The sequence below is a fragment of the Diabrotica undecimpunctata genome, chromosome 2 (assembly GCF_040954645.1).
Source record: "Diabrotica undecimpunctata isolate CICGRU chromosome 2, icDiaUnde3, whole genome shotgun sequence".
NCBI classification, from domain to species: Eukaryota; Metazoa; Arthropoda; class Insecta; order Coleoptera; family Chrysomelidae; genus Diabrotica; species Diabrotica undecimpunctata.
Genome location: NC_092804.1, coordinates 154,559,694 through 154,576,321, shown reverse-complemented (window position 1 = coordinate 154,576,321; position 16,628 = coordinate 154,559,694). Strand labels below are relative to the sequence as shown.

Genomic DNA, 16,628 nt, shown 5'->3' with positions numbered 1-16,628 from the left:
AACTTCCTGATGAGTATTTTAAAATCTTAGAAACAACCCTCATTAAATATCACAGCTAATAACTGCACGCCAAAAATGCTGATTAAGAGCTGGTAATATTGTATGGCTGGTAACCCCTGAAGCACCTCCTTCGACATGTTTGACATAGATCACCTAAATTCCTCTTGTACGCTTCTTAACTATTGTCCACACAAATACGTCACCTTCTGAACCCCAGCTCCTTAGTAGTCTGCTACTTCTCCACATAAAACATCATTCATCACGTTTTGTCACACCACCACTACTCCACTAAAAAAAAAGAAGTACCCCTTCCTTAAGGAAGCGTAAAGCTCAAACAAGGTTTAAACTCTGGTTCCAACTAAGAAACGTAGGAATATATAAGACCATGCTAAAATCGTTACTATTGCAATGTCAAGATAAGAAAGTATATGTTAAAAAGACACTCCAGCATACCAGGTTACCTAGAGCTAGATCACAAGGAAAGAATAACACATAGTTTAATCGTAATGATACCGCATGTATCTACTACCAATAAATTTTTACTTTTAAGGGAGTAAAGTGCTATATGGCTCAAATATGATTGATAATAGCCGATAAGTTTATTATTCAGACACATTTTTGTGTCCAGATGCGTCAGAACGATTTGGGAGAGATACATCAGATCCACTAAAGCTTGATAATTGAAAAAGTCATCTCAGTGTTCCGTCCTTTTGATAGGGTAGTTATTTGGGATGAGTGAATTTTTCTTTTAGAACGAGTAAAGGATACATGACCAAAATATTCAAAAATATTTATGTAAATCGTTACCAGAAATAAGTAGAATCTAATCAGATATTTAGTCACATTTAGTAATTCAACAGGTGATAAAGATATGAATGTTCTTCTGCTTCCTCTTTATAAGCAATTCTGCTTGTTAATTGGCGAATTAATACCTCTATGGAAGGTTGTCACTCCATCTTTTGCGCGGTCGTCCGATACTTCTTCTGGCGATTGGTGACTTATCTCTTACTATTTTAACGACACGTGTCTCCTCCATTCTGCTTATGTGGTTATTCCATTCTTTTTTTCTATTTAGTGTCAATTCATTTATACACTGTACGTTACATTTTCTTCTAATCTTTTTACTTCTCTTTCGATCTCTAAGCGTATTTCCTGTAATTCTTCTGAGTACTCTCATCTCTGCCATTTTCAGTAGCCTTTTCGTTGTGGCTGTGTCATATCTTGTTTCTGAGGCATATGTCATTATTGGTCTTACACTGGCTTTATAAATTCTTGACTTCATCTCAGTGTCAATGTGTCTGTTTCGCCATATAGTGTTATTAAGGCATCCTGCCAGTCTATTTGCTTTTTGTACTTGATCTCTTACTTCTTTGTCCAGGTCTCCATAGCTATACAGTGTAATTCCCAGGTATTTTATTTCCATTACATTTTTAATACTGATGCCATCAATTTCTATATTACGTCTGGTTGGTTCTTTGCTGGCTAAGAAATTTGAAAGAGTGGTTCGGTTGCAGCTCATTAAAATTATTTAGAAGCGCGGCCAATAAAATTAAGATAGCGATGATGATTTTCAACCTCCGATAGGAGAAGGAACCTGAAGAAGAAGGTTCTTTGTTGACTACTATTCATTTAGTTTTCTGAGATGAAATTGTCATAATAAATTCTTTTGCTCTTATGTTAAATCTGTGGACCAGTTTTTGCAGACTATCTTCATCCTAGGCTATCAAAACTGCGTCGTCTGCGTAACAGAGTATTTTGATTACTGTGTTTCCCATTATCTATCCTCTTTCGTTGTTAATGCTTTTAATGATTTTATCCATGATCACATTGAAGATCATGGGGCTCAATGAATCCCCTTGTCTTATTCCGCTGCCTATTTCTATAGGTTATGTAAGTTGTCCATCTATTCTGACTATATGGATGTTTAAAGTGCCAAATTCAGCTACTCTCAAGTTTTTCTAAATAATATACAGCTGTAACACAATAGGTATAATGTTAATTTTAATGGTGGTCTGCTTCTTGAAAATTCAAACACTGATTCTAACATAACAAATTCAATCAACAAAAACAAATCGTTCCATAACAATTCAAATTATGTTGATCTTTTGCAAGTTTTCAAACAGCAGTAAAAAACTATTTTAAAGCGGATAGACACTCAGGAGCGTCGTATGTTCTAGGATTATTTTTAGAAAAAAGTAAAACAAATTTTTTTTAATGTTACGAATTTATGGAATTGATGAAAGGTGTTAATAGAGTAAAACAAATAGCGCACTAGCATTCCATAATAAATATTAAAATTTATGTTAATTTTCTTAAAACTTTGTTTATTATTTATTAAAGAACACTTACTGGTATTCGACCTTGATCCGTATACCACGGTTCATACCGGTTACTAAAAGCTCTCGGTCTTCTCCATTCCTGCATATTAAAGCCTGGATCTTCATTTACAGCTGTTCCATTGGAAGATACCTTTCGCTATAACACAAATAAATGTATACAGAAAAGTTATGTCTGTTACTTATAATTATAGAATGTAACAAACAATGTACAAATTAGAAATATAAACGGAACTCATAGAAGCTACAAAAGCTCTGTATAAAGAAAATAAAGTGTCCATTAAAATGGGAACAAGAATCGTAGGAGACTTCATCACAACAAAAGGGCTCCTGAAGGGTTGTTCCACATCTCCAACCCTATTCAAAATATACTTAGAGAAAGCCTTGACTACATGGAAAAGAAAATGCGAAGGCATGGGAGTACCGGTACGGAACTAATACCTATTTACGTTAAGATTTGCAGACGATCAAGTAGTGATTGAACATGTCCAAGACGACCTCAGCTACATGATGAAGAAACTACAAGAAGAATATACCAAGGCTGGCCTAGATATTAACCTTGCGAAAACAGAGTACCTATCTACAAGTGAAGAAGACATAGAAGATCAACAGATTGATGACAACGTAACAATCAAAGAAAAGGATAAATTCAAATACTTGGGGTTTATAATGACGAAAAAGGCAACAACAGAGGAAGAACTTACACAAAGATTAGGACAAACAAGAACAGCAATCCGACAACTTAACTCAGTATGGTGGGATAGACACCTAAATATGAAGACAAAAACAAAGATTTATAAAACATTAGTGCGAAGTATTATGACATAGGGGGCTAAAAATTGGATCATAAACAAGAAAAACAGCAGCAAGATAGTTACAACAGAGATAGAATGCCTGCGAAGATGCTGCAGAGTAACAAGAATGGATAGGAGAAATATTGACGAAATAAAGCAAAGAACATCAATAGAAACAGACATACTAACATATATAGAACAAAAAAGACTAAAGTGGTATGGACATGTAAGAAGAACTAGCAGCAGATGGATAAAGAGAATAACCGATTGGAGACCCATAGGAAGGAGGAAAAGAGGACGACCCCGAAAACCCTGGAGGAACGAAGTAGATGACGCCATGAGTAAGAGAGGCCTAAGCAATGAAGAATGGGACAGCAGCGATTAAGAATGGTTTCTTAACAAAAATTTAGATATTATATTTGAAACATAATGAAATAACTGATGGATTAGACCATTACTTGATGGAAATTCATTTTATATGAAAATAAAACACTGAAAACTTTTATTTTTAACACCATAAAATTGATTGTATATTATTATAACCACAGCTGTTTTAGCAAAGTGCCTTTTTAAAGTGGTCTATTTTTAATATGCGTTTACATTTTATAGTCTTCAACTGAATAAGTTAAGGAGGAAAATTTTTTTTTTTTATTATTCATTTCCATATATTCTAATAAAGACAGCTTAAGGCCTTCATTTTCTTCTTCTTCTTGCAGTGCCTATCCGTTTCGGATGTTGGCAATCATCATGGCAATCTGTATTTTGCAAACTGCGGCTCTGAAAAGATTTGTGGTTGTTGTGTTGAACCACGAACGTAGATTTTTCAGCCAGGAATTTTTTCGCCTTCCTGGTCCTCGTTTTCCTTCTACGTTTACTTGTACAATTAATTGCAGCATTTTGCCTTTGTTGCCATCATTTTGAATGTGAAGAATTTAAGATTGGTCATTAAAAGAATGATTATAGTCTAGAAGGTCTTTCTATTATTCAAAGCCTTTTGTATTCTGTTTTTGTTTAACAAACGTATATTTCTGGTCCAATCATCAGTCTTGTTTACTAAAAATTGTAGATTTCTCGCAGCTTCTTTATGATTATTTCCACTTCCAAAACAGCTTTGTCGTCCGCAAATGTTGCGATTGTTCCATTTTCGATTTCAGAGATATAGCTTGTGTATAACAAGTAGTGAACTGGGCAGAGAAAACTTCCCTGCAGTACTCCCGCCTTGATTTTCTTTAACTCTGTATAGGTATCTTTGCTTTATTGTGAAATGGCTTTCACTTAAGTATGACTCTAATAATTGTGAGTACTACCTCGGTAGTGCTCTATTTAATTTATGAATAAGGCCTTTATGTCATACCTTGTCAAAGGCTTTAGCCACATCCAGGAAGATATCTGAATATATTTGTTTTCCCCTAGCGCCTTTTCAGTGATGTTGGTGAATCTATGTACCTGACCTATCGTTGAATGACTCTCTCTAAAGCCAAACTAATGTAATGACAGTAATCATTTTTCTTCGATTCTTTAGTTTTTTATTAGGATCTTTATATCTAATTTTGAAAGTACAAGGTGAAGTTGCAGTCTTTCCTGGTTTTTCCATCATTATGACTTCTGCCACTTTTCACATTTTGGGAACATACTTTAGTCTAAATGATGCATTAAATAGGTATGTAAGCTTAGTGATGGCTTTTTTTTGGTACTTAATTGTTTTAATATTTCGCCTGTTATTTCGAATTCTGGAGTTTTTTTTGGATCGATGTTCTGTTTCCCAATTTCTTTGGTATTACTAGGTTTAATTTCCAAGAAGTCTGGTTCAAAATTATTCACGTTGACCAAGTCATTTTCTTTATTTGGTTGGAATGTGTTTTCGAGATGCAGTGCAAAGCGACAGGCTTTTTGAGCATTGATTCGAGCCTAGCTTCCATCGGTGTTTCTGATTGATGAGTTATGTAGTATAGATCTTTTGAGCCGTTTTTTGGTTTTGGAAAGATAATATTCACTTATTTTTTCAGCGGTTAACTCGTTTGTTCCAATCGAATAATTATTGATGTGTTGTATTTCTTGCTTGAGATGTTATAATCCATTGTTTGTACTTGTCTTGCCCTCAGCGCCCAAGAAATTAGCAACAATATTCTTAATTATGAAAAAGTCGATCAGGTTCGGGATTTTATTTTGCTTCGTTGGCCAATATGTTGACCAATATGGCTTTCCAGTCGATACTACTTCACAGTTCAAAGTCTGCAAGCTTTTGCGAGCTCTCTTTCTTTAGCGGTGGTTATTCTTGATCTCCATTTAGTATGTTTCACATTATAATAACCCCCGACGATAAATCTACTGCCTTGGTAGTTCAAAAATATTTTGTAAAAAGCTAACTATATTTTATGTTTTGGCGGGCAATATATAGCTTAAACTATTAGGTTATAGGTCTGAGTTTTGATTTTCTTAGCTGTGGCTTGTATTTCTTCTATTTCCCATCTCGTCTCCTAAAGTTGTTGTATGCTTTGTTTTATAATTATTGCCTTTCTTCCTTAGCCTGTTTTTCTGGATAGGTTCACCCACATTTAAACTTTATGTTTGAGTCTTTAGTATAGTGTGTTTCGGCGTAAATTCTTAGGTGTTTAGCGATTTTTGTTTTTTGGGAATCGCTCCTTATGCGCGCTTTTCCAAGTTTGTGATTCGTGTATCTAGCTGTTCCAGTTTTTCTAAAATAAGGTGAAGTGTGATGTCAATGTTTAATGTTTAGTAATTCTGATCAATTTGTTTCAGTGTTATTTGCAGGATTTCTTTCTGTAGTTACCTGACTGTATTGTCTTCGACTCTGATCATAAGTTTGGGTTTGATCCAGTTTTTTTGGCCTCTTGGGCTCTCTTTGCGGATCTTCAGGCAGCATAGGTTTTCTCATTTGCTTATTTTTAATTTTTTGACGTCCCTTGGCGAGTATGCATCCACGACAATTAGCTGGATGACCTTCGCCACAGTGTATGCATTTTGGAATGGCATTCTTTGGTTTATCACATTTTCTGGTACTGTGAGATTGAAAAAAAATAAAACTGTCTTACAACATCGCTAGAAAAATTATTATTAACATTTAAATAAGAAAAAACTGAGTTGTATGGATCTGTAAGAAAAAGGAAAAATGGATAATGTCGAGATGGTTACTACAGTAGTACTAGTAGTAGTACTACAGTAGTTCAGTGACTAGTGAGTGTAGTAGTGTCTGGGGGCTCGGGAGATAGACCTCGGAAGCCCTGAAGAAGACATCAGAGAGGATGTCGAAAGCTCGGCAAAATGGATATCGACGCGGTTCAACCCGGAAGACTGGTGAGTTTAATATTAATTTTTATAATAGTATTAATCTTAGCTCAAGGTTTAATATATATATATATATATATATATATATATATATATATAAATAAAGTATATAATGCTTACCATATCGTCCTTACTGTCTTTCTGTTTAGGATTGTAAATCTTCCTTCTAAATGCAAATGCAATCCCGCCAACCGTTAAGAAAACTCCAATCACAGCGGCTATTGGAATTATCGTTCCAGATAATTCTTCAGCTGATCGTATGGGTAAATCCGACGTTAATAATTCATTTGTAGACTCAACATCATTTTGACTAACTTTTTCAGTTGTGATTTTTTCTGTAGTTGTAGTTGATGTTTCTGTGATTCTTTCGCTAATAGTGTTTTTAACCTCATCTATTCGCACCGGTTTTAATTTAGTATTAGAATTGGTGTTTTTAGTGAAGGACGGTAAGGGCGTTCTAGTTTCGTGGTAGTAAGGTTGCTTTGGTATAAATGTGGGGGGATTGATCACAGATGGATTATTGTTTGGAAAATTTGGTGGTAGAGGCGGTGGTTGCCCGGGTCTTGGAATCATTCCTGGATAGTTAATGAAACCTCTTGCAGGTGGTCTAATGGGCATAGAAGGATTAAAACGGGAGTTCGCCGCTAAAATATTTACATTTACTTCCGATTTTGCGGTAAGTTGACCATCGCTTACAGTAACGTACAGATGTAGGTTTTCCCCTGCCTGAAAAATTAAAAATATTTAAGCCAATAATATTTGTGTAAAATTAAGTACTAAATGAATAATAAATATTGTTAAAAATTTTATTTAATAAACAATTTACTTCTTAACAAACACATTAATGTTTATTAGGTCTAACGAATAAGTTTGATTTGTTTAAAAAAACAAGCTTATTTTTCTTAGTTTTGCTTCGTCCAGTTTACTGAATACGCGAACATTGTGTTACTATACATACACTATAAGTATACAATACATAGGTATTTAGGTTTTCTTATTAATTCGGTATTTTCATTATACCAAATAATGAAAGCAAAATTATATTGGTAATTTCAAAGTAAATCATGATCAAAAAGAAAAAACTGATGATATTATCCATAATCATAGCTCATAAATAATTTGTAAAATGTAAATTTCAGTATTCAATATTCAATATGGATGAAATTTCAACATCTCCAAGGCGACTTTTCATCACAATATAAGGATAAATCAGAGATCAATACATAAACCGATCCAAAGCCCATGTTTACGGAAGAACTTTAAGCTAGCTAAAACATTTTATGGTAAAAATATGTAGATACAAATGATAGAAGGCCCAATTTTTGTAAAGAGACTGACCTTGCTGGAAAAGACTGGGTAACTTTATTCTTAAAGAGAAAACAAGAAGTAAGTCTAAAAAAACCAAAAGAGACAAGTACTGATCAAATAATCATCTGTAATAAAGTAGAGGTTAACAGATTTTATTTAAATATTGCTTCAATCAGATACATTTAAATTTTATATAGATCGTGTGTACAACTTTGACAAGACTACCATAACGACAGTACAAAAACCTTTAAGAATTTTGGGCCCAAAGGAACAGAAACAAGTAGGTTCTGCAACCTCGTTAACAAAAGAAAACTCCTTTACAATAATTTATACGATAAGTGCATTTGGAGGATACATTTTACCTATGTTCGTTGTCCGTAGGAAGAGTTATCCACACTTTAAGTATAATGTTAATCCTAATACACCTCCTGTTTTAATAATACTTAACAATTACAACAGTCATATTTCACTGAAGATATATTCATTTTGCAAAGCTAATTTAATTTATTTCATATTCATACTTTCGCACATTCACGTTCTTTCATTTTTCGCGAAATGAAAGAACTAGTTGAAATAGAACACATACAAGAGGATACATGGTTGGCCTTCCTGACAGAAATGTTTAACAAACAAAACGAAGAACCTTTACCAGAAACGCCAAATATAATAACTGAGGAAAAGACCAAAATCTCCCAAAACGATGTGAAAGAAGGAATAAACAAATTAAAAACAGAAAGTCACCAGGAGACGATCAAATACCAAATGAACTCTTAAAATATGGAGATGATCATCTTGTACAACAACTGCAAATTCTTATTAATAAAATAATCACCACGAACAGAATACCAGATGAATGGAGGAGAGCGATCATGGTGATGTTCTTTAAAAAAGGAGATAAGAAAGACCCCAATAATTATCGAGCAATAAATTTATTAAATACAACACTCAAATTGACAACAAGAATAATAGCGACAAAAATAAACGAACGAATATCTCTGCAAGAGGAACAGCAAGGATTTCGGATAGGAAGATCACGCACGGATGCAGTTTTTGTAATAAGGCAAATAAAAGAAAAGTCGCTGGAATACAACAAACCAGCATATATGTGTCTGATAGATTTGAAGAAAGCGTTTAATAGAGTGAGAATTCGGGACGCGATACATTTATTATATGAAAAGGGAATATCACTGGATTTAGTAAAAACCATTGAGAATATATATAAAGATAACATGGCTATGGTAACATGTAAAGGAAAACTATCGCAACCTATCAAATATGAAACTGGCATTAGACAAGGAGATTCGCTGAGCCCATTAATATTTAATCTGATAATGGATGAAATCATAAAGAAAGTTAAAAAAAGAAGAGGATATAGAATGGGAGAAAAGGAAATAAGGATAATATGCTACGCCGACGACGCCATAATAACAGCCGAAAATGAAGATGACCTACAAAGATTAATTAAAGAATTCGAAGATACGGCGCTCATATACAACATGGAGATCTCAACAAAAAAAACTAAAGCGATAGTGATATCAGCGGAACCAAGAAGATGTAAACTAGTCGTAAATAACAAAGTGATGGAAACTGAATACTTGGGAATAAAACTGTCAAGCTACGGAAAAGTGGAAGAAGAAGTACAAAAACAAGTGAACATGGCAAACAGAGCAGCAGGATGTCTCAACAACACAATCTGGAGAAACAAATACCTCACAACGGAAACGAAAACCAGGATATATAAATCAATAATAAGACCGATAATGACGTACACAGCGCAAACAAGAGCAGATACGGCGAAAACACAGACTACTGAAAACAACAAAAATGAAAGTCCTACGAAAAATAACAAACCAAACTCTAAGAGACAGAGTAAGAAGTAAGGAAATACGAGCGAGATGTGGTATAGAGGAAATAAACGCGTGGACCAAAAGAAGAAAAGTGGAATGAAATCAACACATCGAAAGAATGACAGAAAATAGAATAGTACGAATAGCAAGAGACAAATCGCCAAATGGAATAAGATCATTGGGACGACCGAGGAAAAGATGGTCAGACAACGTCAATTGGGGCTAAAAACCGAAGTAAAACAGGCATTTTGCCTATTTATAAAGTGGGAAGAAGAAGAAGAAGACTTTCGTACGCCTCCCATAATGCTCTCAGTTTTTAGCTCTCTTAAAGGAGTCTATATAAAAGCCTACTGGAAAGTTACTAGAATCGAAAGACGTATTGCTGGCTTTAAAACTGCTGGTATTTATTCGTTTGGCCCAGATAAATTTAAAGCTGAAGATTTTTGGCATACTCAACAGTTTCTACCAGCCGTAGAAAATGAAGTAGAAGAACATATAGCATCTGATATCTATCAACTAGAAGATTAAATTAATGTAAATGGCAACACCACACTAGAGGCAGCACCGCAAGTAAATTCTGAAATAGATCGCATCATCTTAAAAAAAACTTGGACGTGTACGAAGAAACGATCTGAAATCCTTGCATCCACACCGATAAAGAAAATTCTCAAAACAGCTGATTTAAAAAGTGAAGAGAGAAACAAGAAAAATGCAGCAGCTACAAAGAACAATGTGTTTGAAGAAGCTGACTTAAAGAGAAAAGAGAAGAGGATTTATTTAAAGTTTAAGAATTGGGGTACTGGGACGGAGGGTGTTGACAATTCACAGATATCTATATCGTTAAAAGATGACCCCTTTAGAATATGAATTGACCTGTTTTATAGTGTATTTTTATGTATGAGAGAGTAATAAAACAATAAATTATGTATGCAAATCCCTAAACTGTTGATACGGGTGACTCAATGAAAAACAGATATTTGTCAACAAGTTTACAGAAGTATATAGGAAAACAATTTTAAATTGAGTATGACCACCAGGTATAAAGGTTGGAGCAGAATAGAATACAATAGTTGTGAGGGTTACTAATTCCTAAATAAGGTTGCCAGTGTCGGAGTGATGGAGGTTAACAGGTACTAATGAATTTGCAAGAAATGTAAGATGTTTTTATTTTATTGGTTATATATAACCAATAAAAGTTTAATAAGTACCTACCTATTTGCAAAATAAAGTTTAATTCTTTAGATAAAATAAAACGTTTTATTTTATCTGAAATGAGTGCATTCCACGAAGTAAGGGTTTCAACAATCAAACATTTAATTCTTTTATTCCAGGAATCTACGACAGTAATTGACTAGATAATTACCTTCTAAACTTATTCCACAGAAAATGTGATAGTGGGTTTTTCCATTTTGTATATAGGAAGGTCCAAGTGGCGTATTCAAAATTCTTAACAGTTCACTAAAAGTAGGTACTTCAGTTGCAAGGTGCAGTTTATTGTGTATACTAGTGTTATGGAAAATTTGGAAGTGCCGTGTAAACGCCGAAAAATTGGTCCTCTAACAGTTATGAAAAGTAGTAATGAAAAAACATTAATATTTAATTGTTTTAAATCATTTACAGACAAACGTTTATGTGAAAGTGTTGATGAGACCGTTGAGTTAGTTAGCAGTACACTTGGTGTTGGGAAATCTACGATTTACAGAGTTATTAAAGAAGAGAAATGTGGTAGTTTTCAAATGCCACGTAATGCTCCAGGGAAACCAAAATTTCAAATAGAATATCATTTTAAAGAAGGACTTCGACAGAAAGTGCACGAATTCTTCTTTAGACAAGAATTTCCAACATTGGATAAAGTTCTTGTCTCAGTTCGAGATGATAAGGATTACCCAGAAATGAGTCGAAGTACGTTATGAAAACTTTTAAAAGAAATAGGCTTCCGCTGGAAAAAGAATCCCAGAAAGTCTATTTTATTAGAAAGAAGCGATATTGTCATATGGAGAAGACATTTTCTAAGAACCATAAAGGAAATGAGAAACCAAAAAAAAAATATTTTATCTTGATGAAACATGGATCAACGAGGGTCATACACCAAATAAATTTTGGCAGGATGAAACTGTTACAAGTCAAAGGCACGCTTTTGTAAATAACTTATCTACTGGTTTAAACCCACCATCAGGAAAGGGGCGCAGGCTGATAATAGTACAAATTGGCAGTTCAGACGGTTTTGTTGAAGGTGGTTTATTAACTTTTGAATCAACTCGTACCGGTGACTACCATGAAGACATGAACGCTGATGTCTTTCAAGAATGGTTCGAACAAATGATAGATCTTCTTCCTAAGAACTGTGTAATAGTAATGGATAATGCAAGTTATCACTCCAGACTTATAGAAGGACTGCCCACAACCAAGTGTTTAAAAAAAGACTTGCAGAATTGGCTGAGTTCAAAAAACATTACGTACCATCCCGGATCTATAAGAAAGGAACTTTATTCGTTGTGTGCCCTTCATAAAGAAAAATTTAAAAAATACGAAATTGATGAAATTGCCAAAAATCGTGGAATGACAGTACTTAGATCCCCACCATATCATTTTGAATTAAACCCGATTGAACTGGTATGGGCACAGATAAAGAGTGAAGTTTCAAGAAAAAATACCACTTTTAAAATTCATGATGTTAAACAGTTGTTTTTGGAGGCCGTAAATAATGTAAAACCTGAAAACTGGGAAAAGGCAGTAAATCACACTATTAAAGAAGAGGAAAAAATGTGGAAGCTGGACAATATTACTGATAAAATGATCGAGCCAGGTATTATAAATCTTGGTTCTGAAAGTTCATCTTCTGAATCTGAGTTGGATTTGTAACAAGTAGCTGTAAGTTTTATATTAATATTTTTATTCATCTATTTAACATACCTTAGACGGTTTTAAACTTTTTAATGTAGGCCAGTCAGTTCTAATATAGTGTGTGATAAAAGAGGTCACTTTTGTTTACATACACATAACACTTTATAACACTGAAATAATTCATTTATTTTTTACAATTATTCAAAGTAATTTTTCAATTAATCTTGAGCACGCCCATGGAGTGGTCGGAGCTACCAGTTAAAATTATGCTAATTACTCTCTCGTTCATAAAAATAAACTATAGCATTTTTACAAAATTAAATGAATATTGCCAAATATCAGAGAGGACTCTTTTAAGTGGCGTACTCTGTATTTCGAATATATTACTTTATTCTAACTTGATCTGACAAGTATATGTTATATTAAAATTGTTTTGCATACTGTTAAAAACTTTTTCTTACACACCCAAAGCAATTTTCTTTGTTTTCTTACTAGTTTTATGCAGAAGTCATTCTGGTGGTTTTTTTTCAGTTTGAGGCTTAAATTTAAGTTACAAAATTATAAACATAGCAATAAGTTTAGTATCCGCGTTCGTGCATTCGCATAATAATTAATACAAACTCACTAAGATAGTGTATATATAAAATTATTGCTGTGTAGAAATGGCTTTATTTCATGTACAAGTCTCCAAACACTACAATTTAATTACTTTTACAACTTAATCGAGCTTCTGAATATTCGTCGGAATAATGATAGCAAGATTTCGAACTTTCAGTGTACTGTTATCTAAAACTTTATTGGGAATAAAACGCAAACTAAGAGCAAGCTTGCAGTAAGTTTGCATTTGTGCTTAATAATACGGAATTATATAGGAATAGCAGAACAGAAAAAGTAGAAAAAACGTAAATTTATGTTCTCTCTAACGTGTAAAAATTGCAATTTTTATCTTTTTTCCTGAAGGTAGTAAATATGTAAGTAGGGTGGGAAAATATTGATTAAGCTATGCAATTTAGTAGCCTAAAAATTATAATCAGCTTTTATAAGCACAAAGATTTATAATAAATATACATGGGTGCCTAATTGAAATAAAAAATAATGATTAAAATAACTTTTAATGCAAAATAAATATAAATTAAATAATGATAAGGAGGAGAGAATATACATTAATAAATTATGACATGGCCAAACAAGAACAAGAAATACAAAAAAACTTACGGAAAATTGTAGAGAAGGAGAAACAAAAAGGGAAACGGTCAATCTACGCTACAGGAAGATAACGATGGATGGAATAATTTGGAAATGGAACGCCAGCAAACAAGAGCTAATAAAAATATAAACAAAAAACCTAAAACGGAGCCAATTATTGTTTAACCGGAAATTGAACTGGCAATGCAAAGGAAAAATATATTGGAAACTAAAAGAAAATTCATACTTGGAACTGGGAATGTAAGAGGCACTTTCGAAGATGGAGCTCTAAAGCAACTGACATAAATAAATAAGTAGATATAAATTAAATATGCATTCCAAGAAACTACACAAAAGGGAAATTTCACAATAGATATATAAATGAATACATTTGTTTCAATAGTGGAGGAGATGGGAGAATGTTACGAATAGGTTTAATGAACCACAAAATAAACAAAAACTAGAAAAAGTTTTTATCTAGTGTTAAAAAGAATTCAGTCTTAGAATAAAAACAAAAGAACATTTTATAAGTATCCTGAATGTGCATGCGCTAAGCGAGGATAACGAGGACGAAGAAAAAGAGGCTTTTTATGAAAACAGATAATTATTTTAACTTTTTACCAAAAGGGAATATAAAGATAATAATAGAAGATTTCACTGCAAACTGTATCAAACTGTATCACTGTAAACACGAAATTACCACTGGTATGAAATGATAAAGATGGCAGCAGGTACAAGATCTTACAGACCAGCAGATACAGTTAGAAATCATTTCTTGGTAGTCGCAAAACTTAATCAAACATTTGAAATAAAAAGTAACAGCAACTTAATCTTAGAAGCAATTTTAAATACAGCAAAAAACAAGGAAAATGTAGACAAAACTTTGCAGACGAAATTGCAAAAATCCAACAACCTGCATATAACCCAAGGAAGTATAGATAAAAGGTGGAGAAACATAGAAAAAGTAATTGAAGCGACGGAAAAAAAAGTAATTTCAAGAAAAAAAAAAGATGTAAAACTAAGTGGTTTGATACCAAATGCAAGAAAGGAATCCATAAGGAAATAAACGCAAAAGAAAAAATGCTACAAACAGGAAAAGAAGAGGATAAGACTAAATCCTTCAATATATGTATGTGTATATATATATATATATATATATATATATATATATATATATATATATAAATGTATGTATGTTCCTTAAAATTTCCGCGGTTAGCACAATTAAACCTAGAGCTATATTAATCAGTCTTCCGAGTTGAACCGCGTCGATTATCATTGCTCTGAGCTTTCGAGATCCTCTTTGATGCCTTCTTCAGGGCTTCCGAGGTCTCAGTCTCCCGAGCCCCCAGACACTACTACACTGATTAATAACCAATGTTACTGGGATCAGAGACGACTCGTTTATACCGTCGATGGTGACGGGGTTTTGTGGAGGTTGCCGTGGAAGTTAGCGTGGGGACATGGAGACCTTTCATAAAGAAATTACCCGCCAATCAAAATCCTACTGTCAGAAATGTTCGCGCCAATCCCCACGCTAACACCTACCTCCACCCAACCCACGTCACCATCAACGGTATAAATGAATTGTCCTCTGTCCCCAGTAGCAGTAATGCGTTGGTTAGTGATCAGTGTAGTAGTTTCTGGGGGCTCGCCGAATAAACTCGCAAGCACGTCGGTTACGGTCCAGCGAGCACAACTTCCTGAAATCGGTGCAGTCCTGAAAAGGCTAGGTTTAGAAAGAACTTAGCTCTAGGTTTAGAAAGATCTAGGCTAAAAAGAGCTTGAGAGAACGTTTAAGAAAAGGAATACAGTGAAAACTGGAAGTTTGTTTTGTTCATTATTGGACCAGGGGCTTTTTGAGTGAAGAGTTGCCTATTAGGCTCATTTCACTAACTACTGTTATAAACTAAGTATTAAAAAATGCTTACTTTTTTATTTGCCTAATTTTTGAAGTTTGTAAACGTCAGAATATTTGTCCGAGATAGCTCTATACTAATTCTTTTTTAGATACATGATTTTAATTATTTATATTTTATAAGTTATTTTTGTATTTTCAATGCGTTTTTTAAAGTTCTATAATCTTGTTTTACTTAATTCAAATAACTTCTGGCGATATTGTCGCTTGGGTGCAGAACGTTATGTAGAAATGCCGACATGTTGCAAATGATATTTACCTTGAAATTTGCATACGGCACATATGTGAGTTTTCAGTATACATACAAAGACTAGGATCGTAAAGCGAAGCACAAATTTTAAACTCAAACTTAGGAGGGAAATAGATAAAGAAACAGGACCAACCGCAAATTAAACTAAATATTTAAGATGTAAAAAAAAATTTTTTATTTAAAGGCAGCCGCATCAACCATATTGGTTATTAGCGGATGAATTTAATGCAAACAATAATGATTACAAATAACAAATAAATAACATACTTATATGTGGTTCAATATGGTCAAACAGTGTCTTAAAAATTTCACAATATTTTCACTGGTACACTCACTAAAAATATCTCTTATAACTGATGGAATTTTATAGTTAGTCCTTCAGCACTACATTTGGGACACTCCGTTAATACGTGTTTCACTGTTAACGGCACTTAACAACTATTACATTTTGGTTGAGGTTCCTTCTTCATGAGATATTCATGTGTGAGTTTGCTGTGTCCTAATCGGAGTCTGGTTAATACAACCTGAAGGAAACGGCTAGGGACGTTGTTAGTCCATCGTCCAAAATTTGGTTTAATTTCTTTTAACTTTGAGGATTTTTCTTCCCAACATTTAGTCCAATTACATATCAGCTTTTGTTTAAAGTACGGATTGAAATCTGCTAATGGTTTTATTATCGGTCTGATATTTGGGGAATTTGCTATTTCTCGAGCATTTTTATCAGCTAGTTCGTTTCCTTTAATGCCTATATGTGATAGTACCCACACGAAGACTAATGTTTTGTTTTCCAGCTGCTGCATCTTGTTTTTAATTAATTTAGCAATCGGGTTGCAAGTGTAC

The 16,628-nt window shown here is 33.6% G+C and overlaps 1 protein-coding gene across 1 annotated transcript in view; it reads right to left on the bottom strand.

The window, feature by feature from the left end:
- The window catches only part of Cad96Ca (tyrosine kinase receptor Cad96Ca), a 171,830-nt gene that overhangs the window by 83,512 nt on the left and 71,690 nt on the right, over nt 1-16,628 (bottom strand). The window contains exons 3-4 of the mRNA XM_072523796.1: nt 6,557-7,162; nt 2,350-2,475 (exon numbers count right to left, since the gene is read on the bottom strand). Of these exons, the coding sequence (XP_072379897.1) occupies nt 2,350-2,475; nt 6,557-7,162 (732 nt within the window). The remainder of the gene's footprint in view (nt 1-2,349; nt 2,476-6,556; nt 7,163-16,628) is intronic.